General features: G+C 18.4%; 2 protein-coding genes across 2 annotated transcripts; one reads left to right on the top strand and one right to left on the bottom strand.

The window, feature by feature from the left end:
• Positions 1–7094: 7094 nt before the first annotated feature.
• PGO_001120 (variable surface protein) lies at positions 7095–8292 on the top strand (the record flags this gene model as incomplete). Its single annotated transcript, XM_028690894.1, has 3 exons — positions 7095–7124; positions 7261–8028; positions 8125–8292. The coding sequence occupies 3 exons, from the start codon at positions 7095–7097 to the stop codon at positions 8290–8292; spliced, it is 966 nt and encodes a 321-aa protein (XP_028546695.1).
• A 3834-nt stretch (positions 8293–12126) lies between these two features.
• On the bottom strand, positions 12127–13866 carry PGO_001115 (variable surface protein; the record flags this gene model as incomplete). Its single annotated transcript, XM_028690893.1, has 3 exons — positions 12127–12273; positions 12417–13226; positions 13840–13866. The coding sequence occupies 3 exons, from the start codon at positions 13864–13866 to the stop codon at positions 12127–12129; spliced, it is 984 nt and encodes a 327-aa protein (XP_028546694.1).
• Between the last annotated feature and the right edge of the window lie 1156 nt (positions 13867–15022).

Below are 15022 nucleotides of genomic sequence, written 5' to 3'. Positions count from 1 at the left end.
AACTTACTATATATATGTTAAAACTTTTAGTATTTTTAGTAACTTTAATTTTTAGTATTTTACGTATTATATAAAATATAAAATATTAACTTTTAATAATATAAATAGTATAAAATAATTATTTTATTAACATTTATGTTTCTGAATTATTCATGAATATTCTTCCTATGTATATTTCATTATTATATCAATCTATCCTTTTTTATTTCCAATATACAAACTGTAATATTTCGAGTAGGAAAAAACATAAAATATGTAATATATAACCCTTTATAAAAAAGAAATAGGTAATTAATATATATATTTATATGAATATTATATTTACCCACCTTAGATTACCCATACTATGATTTGTTCATTAAAATTTAAAATTCTTTATATATGTTATATATGTGATTCTCAGAATAATACATTATCATAAATAATATATATATATATTATTTTTTTTAATACATGTTTTTGTGAATAATTTTATTATATGTAAAATATAAAACAAGAAAACTATTTTTCTCACAAGGCAATTATGTTATTATGTAAATGACATAAAAAATATAATTTTTTATAAAGATTTTTAGAAAAACCTTTTTATTGTATCATATTAGTTAAGAAATACGTATGCTTTTCATTGCCATGATTTATAAAAGTACTACCAATTTATTCAATATAAATAAAAATAATGCGTTTCATATCAAATTTATGCAATAATCAATACTATTGTTATTATGCATAAATTGAGTATATGAAGATGTATTACATATTTTAATTATAACAGAATATGTTTATATTATATAAGTAAATAAAAATTAATACTGATTATCCTTAATAATTAAATTATAGTTATAATCTCACGAAATATAATTTTGTGGGAGAAATGATACATAAAATAATCGTATTTACTGAATTTATGTATTATAAATAAAAAATTAGCTTTAAATATTAAAATTTATAGTTATATAATCTATGATTACTTTGATTTATAAATATGCGTTATATCATCTTAGATAAAATAAAAAATTAGCTACATATATAATTTTTGTATTCACCGATGTAATTTAATATGGGACATTTTATTTAACATTATAATTTAGAATGTTTTAATTATATTCAAATTTTTGTATATACGTTCTTGAGTTTAATATGATATATGATAATAATCTAATATAATTTTCTTATTTTTTTGAGAAACAATTTATGTTCTCTAAAAAATTATTTATTGAATCATCCATAAAATGCTTCTTATATGGCACAAAAAATATATATATTTTTTTTTTCTTATATATAAAACGTTGAACTGTGGAAAAGTATTATGGAAAGCAAATAGTTATATAATTAAGGGTGGAATTATAGGTAAGACAATATATTATTATATGTTATATTATAATTCATTAAAATTGTCATATAATTAATTTAAAAGAAATCTTTATAACATAAACAAAGTAGCGGGAACAAGAAGAATATGATGAATATTGTATGTATATATTTAGAATATAGTAAATATTATTTCTCTTATTATATTGATATATTATACCTGTACTATTTTTTATTGTTCAAAATTGTTTATAATTTAAATTATTTTTTTTCAGATATATATATCTTACCTTAATTGCTTATTATGAATATATAACTAGTACATTTTTGCGTTTCTCTTCAATATAAGTATATATATAAATTACACGTATGAGCAGTAAAAAATATTGATAAAGTTGTATTACCATGTACTTTTACTATTTAATAATTATTTTTTTTATCTCTGTGTTTGGATTTTAATGTACTTGTAATTACTTACAAAAGTGCTATGAAGAAATGAAACAAATTACTGTATAATAAGACGTTAATTTTTCAATATTTTAATTTAGTGAATTATGCATAACATAAATGATAAACTTAACTAGAAACCATTTTATTTCTAAACAGTATAAAATGAATAATTTTGTTAAGTGTTTTTTTTAATATTTACCTAATAATATGAAAGAAATATATATTAATGTCAATATAAACTGTTATAACATTACGAGAATTACATGTATTTAGAAATTAATGATTATGTTAGAAAACGATAATGATGTATATAAGGATACACAATTTTTTTAATCTCTATATAATATATATCCTTGGTCAGAATAGAGATAAAAATATATAACAATGCTCATGTAGTTTCTATGTATAAGAACATGCATGAGTGTATTTATGAAATAATTTTAAAAGTTATTATATAATATATATTTATGCCTTTCAAATCAGTGAATATAGATTTTTGCACTTTATGATGGAGAAATAGATAAATATTGAAAAATGTTGGTAGTTAGACGTTATTACAAAATATATAAATTTAATAATTTTTCATTATAATAAAAAAAAGATTTTTAAATAAACTCATTAATATGATATTTGTTAATATGAAACTATATTTGGTATATGTATTCTCATTGTAAATAAGTGTCCTTAAAAAGAATAAATAAAAATTATTTTGCTCATAAAGAAAATTTTATAATATGTTAGAATTTCTTAAGGTATAAAAATATAAATAATGCATTTAAGCTACTATTACTTGTTCATAGACAAAACATATTATATTCATTTGAATATAAATTTTTTGTTATAATATTATTATTAGAATATTCTGTATTTAATGGCTACAAAATAAATAGACTTTATTGATTAATTTATCAAATATTGTTTGTTAGTTAATTCAATTACGTGCATACAATATTTAAACCACATACATTACAACTTTTAAGAATATATTTCTCCTTGTACACAACACTATATAATTTAATTATATACATATAATTTTTAAAATAATTAAATGCAAGAAAGTATTTTGGTGAAAATATGAATGGAATGTTATAATAAATTTAAACAATCTTAAGTCTAATAAAAATACAAGCGACAACGCTTAAAAAAGAACATGATACCTTTTTAGTATATTTAAAAAGAATATTCATAAAGAAAGCACAATTATTTTAAAATATATTTCGTAATATTTCATAAATCGATGTAGATTAAATAAGTAAAAAATTGATACATGTAAATAATAGAACATAATATTATATATAAAAGAATTTTCAAAAATACATATGAAATATACATTCTATATGTGAACTAATAAGAAGTGTGTTTATTTAATGTGATTAGGAATGATTATTAATATAACACAGTAATTATGTAGAAATGTATGCTGTATTAATACTTTAATAATATTCACTCAATTGAATATTATAATATTGCTAAGAAAATAATATCTTATTTATATATTAAATATTATAAAATATAAAATAGGTAATATGGGAACCTATAAAATCTTGAATTAAATAGAAAAGAATAAATATGTAATAATTTAAAAAATATTATTTTTTGTAGTAAATCTTTTTTATTATCGGGTTCAGAGAATTTTATTTATGTCACTGTAGCTGGTAAATTATCTTAAATTTCAAGGAAGACATATATTTTTTTGACTTTTTTATTATTAATAAAATGTATTTTTTTGTTTTTCCTAACTAAAACTTAAATCAAATATATACATATCATAACATGAATATCATTATTGTTTAACATATTATTAAATAATTTAGTATATCATACTTTATTCTTCACGGAGGATTATACACAGAAACAATTATTTAAAATTATACTTATTTATATATACTAATTGTTATTTTTCTAACGATTGAATTTAATAATTATATCTAAGCAGAATAGCACAAATATAAGCTATTTATATAGAGTTATTAACTCATCTAATTATAAAATATATAAAACTATTCAGAAATGTACTCTAGTTAATAACAATACCATATATATTTTGAACAATACATGTATAATTTTCAAAGTAAGGAATAAGTATAAAAATACATTACTAATAGTTTGTAATTTGGACTAATATTTTTGAGATTTTTAAAAAAAATAAATTTATTTCAAAAATATCTGATTAAAATATAAAATATTATGTTGTAGATGATATGTCTCTACAAGATATACTATTCTCACCATATTTTAGGAATGAGTATAATAGGAATTAAGATAATCATTGTACAATATATGATAGAATTTTTATAGTAAGCGTTTATTATATATGGGTTTTAATTAATAAGATACTAGAAAAAAAGCAATTGTTCATAGACTAAATAATTATTATGCCTTATATTCACCCTATGGTAATAAAATTATTATTGTATGTGTTCTACAATAATAGTGATTAATAAGACAAAACCCATCGTTTCGGTTATGGTTCAGTTCAAGAAAAATAAAAAACAATTAATTATATATATTATAGATACTGAAAAATTGAAGAATATTTAATAAATAATTTTTAATACATGAATTTATGTATTTGGAAATATTAACATAATGCATTATACAAATATTTTGCATGCCGTTAAATTATATATGAAGATGTGTTAGATATTAAATAAAAACAATTATGTAAATAAAAGAGAAGATTAATTTATTTATATACAATTTTATTGTAATAATTTCATGAAAAATTAAAATATAATCCTAAATATTAACAAATCCTTATTTATAAAAATATTTTTATCCCAAATTACGAAAAAGGCAATAACATCAAATATACTTAAAGATAATTTAAATTCAAATTTGTTATTAAATATTAATAGGGTTATATATATATAATGATTCTGACTTAATATATGTATTCTATAAATAAAACATCCATAATATAAATATTTATATTGATTCTTTGATTTTAATTCAAAAATAAATATTAATTGATTTCCTTATTATATATTGAGGCCGTGTTCATGATTTTACACGTATCCTTTAGTACATAAATCATATTTATAGTATAGTAGTGCTTTATTGTCCTACGTCTATATCAGTTTTATCAGAATATTGTTAAACAAAAATAATATATTAAACTTAATATTTCTAATCAGTTATTATCCTTAATTTTACAACATGTGGCATGAAAATAAATGATATTATAAAAATCAAAGGAATGAATTTATATAAAATAAAATATTTATTATTATTTTAATGAAAAATGCAAGTTACTTGTACGGATAAAAGTAGCATTCACCAAGATTGTCATTCTATAGAGATGTTAAATTAAGGAACCTTTAATTTTGCGTTAAATATATTAAATATATTCATATGCTAGAAAAATGCATAATTTTAAATAAATAGGTCAGTATGATAAATAATATTTTTTATTTCATACTTTATGTACATTACCATTTTCACATATTATTATGGTTATATATTAATATATAATTTAACATTGGTTTAATTTAGATTATTGTGAATTCATTTATGAAATTTAATAATATTCAAAAAAAAAATATTTCTGTAAATGTGTTATTTATTACCTTTATGTTATTATAAGAAATAATTTCGTAATACATATATTAATTTTCTATATACATGATTCATTATATACAATACTATATAAAAATAGCTTCTTCATCAATACCATTATTGTAATAATATTGACTATTTTATATAATATATAAAATAGTTATAATTCTCTAATACATTATTATCATGAATAAAATGATTTTTATTTATTAACTTGAATATTATATACTAAGATTATTTAACATATATAATAAATAGTATAGCATTTATGCATTAAAACAATGAAATGTAAGAAGTGTTATATAATTCCTAACTGAAAAAAAATATAAAATGATATGATAGATGAGTTTTATAGAATTATTATATCTTTTATTTTTATATTTTTTAAACATATAAAACAAATTAATAATTACCTAAAGCATATTATTTGTATAAGATATATGCATATTTAAATTTAATTATTATAACATATTTTGGGAAATATTTAATAGATACACGAATCTTATAAAATATTTTCATTTCTTAATGAATAATTAAAACAAAATAAGGCATACATATTATGAAATTAATACCGTGCGAAATGCATTAATAAAATGGTAGTAAAAACTTAAAATTTTTTATTTATACGTAGAAATTCGTATATCATTAGTTCATTTATTTCATAATAAAATAAGTTAGATTGTTTTAATTCATAAAAATAATTTTGATATTTTAAATTAAAGATAAAATAAAATAAAAAAATTAACGTTACTATAAAATACATTCTCCATTCATTGAATAATGGCATATATAATAATAGATATATATTTATGTATGCACTAAAATATTGTGATCATTATCTAATTTTATTATTATATCATTATATTGTATATTGCAAAAACGAATCATTCATAAATATGAAAAAACATAATTGGATATTATATAGAATATAAAATTTTTCTTTTCATTTATTTTTTGTTTATATAATAAATATTAATTTAATATAATTATAATATAAAATAATCTATATATCATACATTTATAAGAAAATATATATCAAATTAAAATGTTTATTTAACTTTTCCCTATACTCATATAAATTTATGTATAATAATGAAAAAATAACAAGGTATATTTACCTTAATTAATATAATTCACATAAATTAGGGTACCCTAGTTTTGTGTGTTCTTAATATTTTTTATATACATGTAATATATATACTAATGACTAGAATTTAATTAATAATGCAGAAATAATTTCAAGAAAAAACAGCGACAAAAGCAGAACATATATAATACAAAATTACGAATAATAAACCTTTGATTCCAAAGCGTGATTTCTAACCTAATGGGTGTTATATTTTGAACCATAAATATTAAATTTATATAGCAATTATAGAACTAGAAATAAATGTATTATAATAAATATATTGATTATATTACATAATCATTTTAATTTATTAACACTTATAACAATATTATTAAAATAATGCTATAAATATAATAGTATTTAAAATATTTTTTCAATTTTATTTTATACTGTACATCCTAATATATGAATTTATTTTTTAATTTTATTATATTTTTTAAAAAATCTTTGTCCAGTACGATCAAATAATAATATTTCAGTTTAAAATATATGAATAATTTATCGAATGTATGAAGGTTATATAAATATATTTCATGAATTAATACATATAGTATGTATATTATATGTATTCTGATATTTTTAACAAATATGGATGCATTATATTATAAGAAAATAATTTTTTTTCATATTAATTTCAGCATAAAATAAAATGGGATCCTCCATAACTGTGAACCAGGATGTACATTTTTAAATTTTTATTAAGCAAAATTTTTTACTTTATTTATAATATACTCTATTCATAAATAAAATAAAAAATTTGTTTGTTTAGAGTATAATTTTAATTTTTTATGCAGATAATGACTTCATATTCTTAGTTTAATTTTAAGGATATATTTCCCGGATGTAGAAATACTTTTAAGAATTTTTTCTGGATTAGCCGATACGTGAAACCACAAATAAATCGTTATTCACCTGTGTGTAGATTTTTTGGGCGTAATGTAAATTTGAGCTACAGTCAATTTGCTTTTAATGACGGTTGTATAATACTAGGTGCTTATTTAGAATATATAAATGGCAAAAATGGACAAGATAATACATTTAACATAACATCAAATTGTTATTATTTCTTTTACAAGCTAAAGTATTTAGTGAAATTATACGAAGCTAAGTGTGATACTGCGAAAGACTGTTACGAAAAACTGAAAAGGAGACAACAGGACGTGAATACAATAACTCTGCCAAATGTATGTGATAATAATGATTTTGAGAAATTTGATAATTCTATATATCAAGTAATGAAATATCTTGATAAACTGTATGATAATTTTGAATCATTAAAAAGATTTAATAATAAAAGAAATATTAACCAAGCACGCACAAAAGCCAGAGAATGTGACAAAGAATATAAAAATCTTTTCGAAATATCTGGAAGGAGCAATAACATTAGTTTAACTAATTTATTGAATGAATATAAAAAATCATATGATCAAATTATAAATGAAATGAACGAGAACGAAGAAAGGCAAAAAATGGCACAAGCCACATCTACTGGAAATAAAGCAGGTGGAGTTTTATTAACATGTTCAATATTAATAATCATGTTCATTCTATTCAAAGTAAGAAGGAAATTTAATTTTGTAAATGTATAAATTATAATAATGTATATAAGCTTTCATTAAAAAAAATTTAACAATTAATAATTCATTCATATAAATGCCATATTATTTCTTTATTTCTAGTATACACGTTATGGTATTTATATACAAAGAAAAACAGGAAAATTAAGAAGAATGAGAAGCAAAAAATATAAAGAACAACTAAATTTAATGGATTCAATTGAACAAACAAGAAATGATAGTATTTGTAGAAAGCACAAAATATCATATTGCACAGATAATTACGCATAATATAAATACATTATGAAATAATTAAATAAAAATATATTTCTATAGATTAACTAACGTATAATAAAAAACTGTAATACAGTAATAATGAAATAAAAATTTGTATTATAGAGGGGAATAGATTAATATAAATATAATATGATTCAACGTGTTCTAGAATCTTTTTTAACTTTAAGCTAATGAGTAGAATGTATATTTTTGTATGTTCTTATATAATAGACAATAATTGATGATATTTTTAAAAATATAGAAAAAAATATTAGTTCATCAATAGAGATAAGTAAAGTTAAATACTAAAATTAAAGATTTAAAAGATAATTTCATTAAATTTAACGAATTATTTTAATTATACAATGTTTAAGAAATATGAAAACTCATTTATACATTTAATTAATATAAAAGCTAAATTATATATATCATAAAAAAAAACAAATAAGTATATTATTTAAAATATGCGTAATAGTGTAGTTTTTAAAATAAAAATATCATTTATTATATATAAATCAATACAATGAAAATACATAGGCAATATTAATAATTCCTTTTTAAGAAAAGTTATATTTATATGAAATTTAATGTGTTAATGCACAAAAAATATTTCTAAATAAGCATAAATATATTATAGTTATATATTTTTGATTAATAAAGATTAACATAAATTTTTTCTATAGTATGATTTGTACATATTAATATTTTACGTATAATATTACAAAGAAAAATATGAGATAGATACATTAGAAAGAGGTTTACAAAATAAATGTATTATATTTACGTATATTGTATAATAATATACATAAAATATAGGTGTAATTGTATTATATTGTTCATCAATAAAATATGTATTATGTTACTTCTTTGTTTAATTATTATAATACTTTTGTTTATCATTTTAATTAAAATATTTATAATATCACATATATGTATACACATTATAGTCATCAGACATATTTAGAATAATATATTCTTCAATATTTATTATTTTTTCCTATTTGTCACCTTTTATATAGCTCAGGTATTACTACTGTCATAGAAAATTAAATTATATATAAGAATATATTAGAAGACATAAGAAAACCGTGACTCAAAATTAATATATTCATCATTTATGGAGATTTATAAAATAAAATTTAAAAAGTACATTATATACAAAAGATTTCTTAGACATACTATAGTTAATATAATATATATGTGGGATGCACATTCAGGCATTTAAATACATATGTTTTATATAAATGTATTACTAAATTTTGAAATTTTTTAAAACTGTATATCAATTAGATCATCATTTTATAATAACAGTTAATAAAAGAAATATGTATATTTGATTTAACAGAAATAAATATAAATGTTACAGAATATGAACAGTTAAATAAATTAAAATATATACACATGCTATTTACAGTGTAAAATACATATATTTATATTTTTTAATAAAATGAATTCTATATAATAGATAGTGTAATATATAAAAATCACATATTTTAAAACTATAATTAACATATATCAAGACATAAATATTTGAATAATACTAATTATAATAATTTCATTTTATCGTAATACTAATTATCATAAATTATCTTATTTAATATATTCCTGTATGTTAATTCTCTGAAAAATATTTTCTGTTTTCTATTATATTTATACCTGTATATATCCTAAAGTAGAAAAGAAAAATTTTATATAATACAAAGATTGAGGTTAATTTGTTTAAGGTTCATTATTTTAACACATCGTATATTTAAAAATTTATGTATTATTTATTACTAAAACAATTATATTCTAAAAAAGTGAATAATGGGCATATATTACGTATCTAATATGTAGAATACTATATTATTATATTTTAAAAGTAGTTCATACTTCAGAATAGGAATGAAGAATTAAAAAACTATATGCTTATATTTTTAATTTAAAAATGACATTATGTATGCAAAGCTTTTTATAAAAAACATGTAATTGTAGAGATTTCCATAGAATTTAATATAACTTAAAAATTAAAGTATGCCTTCTTTTTACACATATAATAGGGGTAGTATATTATATATGATTATACGTTACATAAAATATTATAATAATTCATTATATGTAATATGTTTAAATATATATAGATTAATATGAGTTCATTAATACTAAACAATAAATTATAAAAATATAAATTCTTTTAAGAAATTATATACTTATGTTCCCTCATAGCTAGTTTCTTTTTTTTTGTTATGAGATAGCTAAATAATCATAAATAATAAAAGCAATCGAAAGCAATATATATATTTATTTAATGGATTAATTATATATTATATCACTGTATCTATATTTTTATCTAGAATAATATTATAATTCACATTCATATATTATGTATAAAAGAATATGTTTAAAATGATTGTAATAATATAATGTACCTTAATAAATATACGTATATATTTAACATTGGAAAATTTTGTGTTATATATATAAAAAGAGAAAAAAAAGCGAAGAAGAAAATAAGAAAAGCATAAAAATAACATACGTTCGTACATTTTATGGATTCTTTATGTTTTTTCCATTAAATATTATTATATATGATTTTTATATAATTACATATTTAGAACAAACTTTCTTGAGGATTTGCTACTTTAAATATAATTGTATTATATTTAATGTTTCATTTTTGTGTATATTTCACGTTAACATTGTATAATTTTTCTTTATCTATCAGGTATTATGTATAAATTTTATGAATCTCTATATATATTGCCATGTTTTAATATATAAATATAATAATATGATCTGTTATCACATATTTAAGACTAATATCCATATAATTCATATTTGTAGTATTACAAATACATTTTTTTCAATTTTTTGCATAAATGAATAATCATAATAACAGAACTTGATTTTTTCACTATATTTAAATCTCCGAAAGGTGAAACCTGTAATAATCGAACTTAAAAGTCATTATCAATTTTTAATAATGTATTGTAATAAGAAATTGATAATATATATAAAAAACAACAATATATTATCTTTCAGAACTCAAAATTACAAAACATCTTCTTCAAATATATATAATATTATAATTTTTATTAATTACTATATTTTTTGTGAAAAATGTTTATTTATTATACCATGGCTCTTGAATGAAATATAAATAATTCATTCTGAAGCTCATATATAGTGTAATGTGATAATAGGAGTAATTTTATCTTCCAAGGGAGGAAAATGTATTTAGTATAAATATTTTTATGTAATGAATTCAATATGCCTTATGTTTTATGGGTTATAATTATACCTTCATAATATTCAGAAATGGTAATTTTAATGTATATATTAAACTTCATGTAGGAACAATTTTTTCAATGTACATATATTTAAATTATATGCATATTTTGTTTACATTGTTTTATTCTTTCTAGAAAATTGCATTTTATTATATATTTATTATTTTCCTTCTTAAATGAATTTCCTCATGAGAAGATTTATTCGAGCTCATGTACAATAATTGACATATCAAATTACATTTAAGAACTAGTGTTAATGAATTAAATTTAATTATAACAATATATTGATATTACAATATTATATCTTATCATTAAAAATGTGTATTTATATATTATTTATTTTTCTATACTAAATATATTTATTATTTTTTTTTTTCTAAATAAGTAGAAATTGAAATAACATTAGCTATGGTAAATTGTTAAGATAAATGTTATTTTTTATTATATTATCATCATATTAGAATATTCAAATAATTCAATTTCTTTTATACAGAATATATTATTTTTTGTGTAATTTAAAATATATAAATAGAAAACTATAATTAGGATTACGCATTTATTCGTTATAGCTAACTGACCTTTATACTATTTTATATGTATCATCAATTGAATTTTTGTATTCAACATTAGATGCATGCATAAGATCCAGATTACATATGTTATTTTTTTTCATCACTCTTCTTAATTTCCTTACTCTTGTTTGTAAAAATGAAAAATAAGGGGTATACTGAAAAAAAAAATTAAATAATAAATTTAAATGTTATTCATTTATTTTATATAAATATTTTTAAAATTATTTCTAAAATAAATTATAATACAAGAAACATTTATAAAATTTAACTTATTTGTAACCTAATACAATATGAATACAATTATTAAAATTGAAAATGATAAAAAACCTATTCCCATACCAGTACCTACACCAATATCTTCATCTTTATATGTATCTGCATTTGTTGCTGTTTCTGTAACTGAATCCTGAACAGACATACTCTGTTTTATTTTCAATATTCCTTTTTCTCTCTCTTCCATTTTGATATAACATAAGACACCTTCTACTCCCAAGTCAATAATATCTAATCCCTTCACAAAATTTATGAATAAATTGTTAACATCTGCAAGAAATTTTATAAAAGTCTCGTTATACTCATTTTGATGAGTTTCTAATTGCTTCATACTCCATCTAAAATCATCAAGATTACTTTTGCTTGGAGGTTTGACCGTATTCAATTTGGTGAAAGCATTATACAGGTTATCTACCTTTACAAATATTGGAAATATACTTTCATCAATATCTTGGGGATAATTAATAGATTTCAAGCATATTTCAGAAATACTTATGTACAATTTTTGTACTCTTTTTGCTGCCATTTTTTTATAACAGTCATAAGGATTTATACATTTAGGAGAAAATTTCTCTATTATATATTTATTTAGTTTGTAATAAAAATATTTACAGCAGGATTGAATGTTCTTTATATTTTTTGTTCTTATATGATTTAAATATATAGCAAGCATTGTGCAAAATCTAGAGAAATCTGTATATCTATCATCATCCCCCAATTCTTTGTAAATATCACTCCACAAGTGTATATAGTTATTAAACACTTGACCATTATGTTTATAATATTCCCAACTAAAACCTTCACTATATGTGGGAAATAAGCCGCTAAAATCGATCTAAAAACGAAATTCATTATATATATGAAAATTAAAAAAAAATTATTAAGAAAATAAATATGCATGTTTTTTAATATACAGAAAACATTTAAATTAACATTACAAATCATAATTTTAATAAACCATTGAATAATATGTCCTTCCTTACATTTTTTTTTGTCATTCATTATATATTATATACATGGATAAATATGTAAATATATATATTCTTCTTAAAATAAACTCTAATTAGTTAAAAATGTCACAATAAATATTCTATTCATATTATATGTAATATTTCATGAAATGTTTTTAATTTTATATTACATTCATGCCTTCGATATATTATTCCAATATTTTATACTTCATTATTATTTTTTCTTTTTGTACGATTAAGGTTTTTTAAAAAATATAATAAAATTTAAAAAATAAATACATATCTAGGATATATACTATTACGCAAAATTGAAAACAATAAAATTTTAATGATATTATATGTATAGCACTATTTTGGTAAAATTGTTATAATAAGTAATAAATTAACATGAGTATGTAATATAATCAATAATTTCATTATAATACCTTTATTTATATTTCTATTATTACTACATAAATTTGATATGTTTGTTATAACTATAGAATTCTTTATATTAAAAATCATGTTTTGGAATGCATGGTTTATTATTCATATTTCTGCATATATATGTGTTTTATTTCATTCATTGTTTTTCTTGGAAAATATTTTCTTGAAATCAATAATATTCTAGTTATTAGTACATCCACTGCTTGTTTATAAAAAATATTAAGAAAACACGAATCTAACGTACCATAATTTATGTGAATTATATTACAATATGCTAAATACTCATTTTTATTTATTTATTATTATACATAAATTAATAAGGGCTTATGGAATATGATAAATTATCATTTTAATTGAATATATATATATTTACTCAAAAGAGAATTATACATAGTTTAATTCATAATATATTCATATTACAGGAATTTTCAGTATGTATAAAAGGAACAAATGAAAAAAATATATTTACATTTTATATAAAATCCATTAAGGTTTTATCATTTTTATGAATGATTATTTTATGTATTGCATAATATAAGGTACTAGTAATATAATTAGATTATTATCACAAATTTTTAGTGTATTCATTAGTATATATTTATTATTTTATACACCATTATACAATGTGCTATAATTTTGTTTTTATGGTGTCATTATATTTTTTACTTTTATTTTTTGTTAAATTTAAAAAATCAAATTATTATTCCTTCATGTGAAAAGCGAACACATTTTATAATAATATAAGTGAACTAATTCTATATTGATTGCTATTTATATTTAAAAAAAAAAAATAATAATATTTTTAATGTTTTTATTACTAATTTATGAATGTAATTCTTACAGTATTAAATTCATAATGCTTATTTCTTATTTTGATTTAATTATTTATGAAAAAATGGATATATATTATATAATTTATGTTTAAATTAAATATTTCTCAGAATATGACATAATAATTAAATTTAAATATACATAAAACGTAAGTAAATGATATTCTTGAAATAATAATTTGTTTATAATAAATATATAAAAAAGATATAAATAATGTGTATATTAAATATGTAAATTTACAGTCTCAAATTTTATAGATTTATTTTTATTATGTATTTTAATGCTTTTTATATCTTTTAAAATTTGTATATAGGCATCTTGCACTTTTTAGTGTATAATTTATATAACCATAATTTTTCATTCTTATAATATTAATTAAATATTGCTTTTCTCACAATAAATA

This window comes from Plasmodium gonderi (assembly GCF_002157705.1).
Source record: "Plasmodium gonderi DNA, contig: Pgo-contig_110, whole genome shotgun sequence".
Taxonomy (NCBI): Eukaryota; Apicomplexa; class Aconoidasida; order Haemosporida; family Plasmodiidae; genus Plasmodium; species Plasmodium gonderi.
This window is presented reverse-complemented; position numbering and strand designations above follow the sequence as displayed.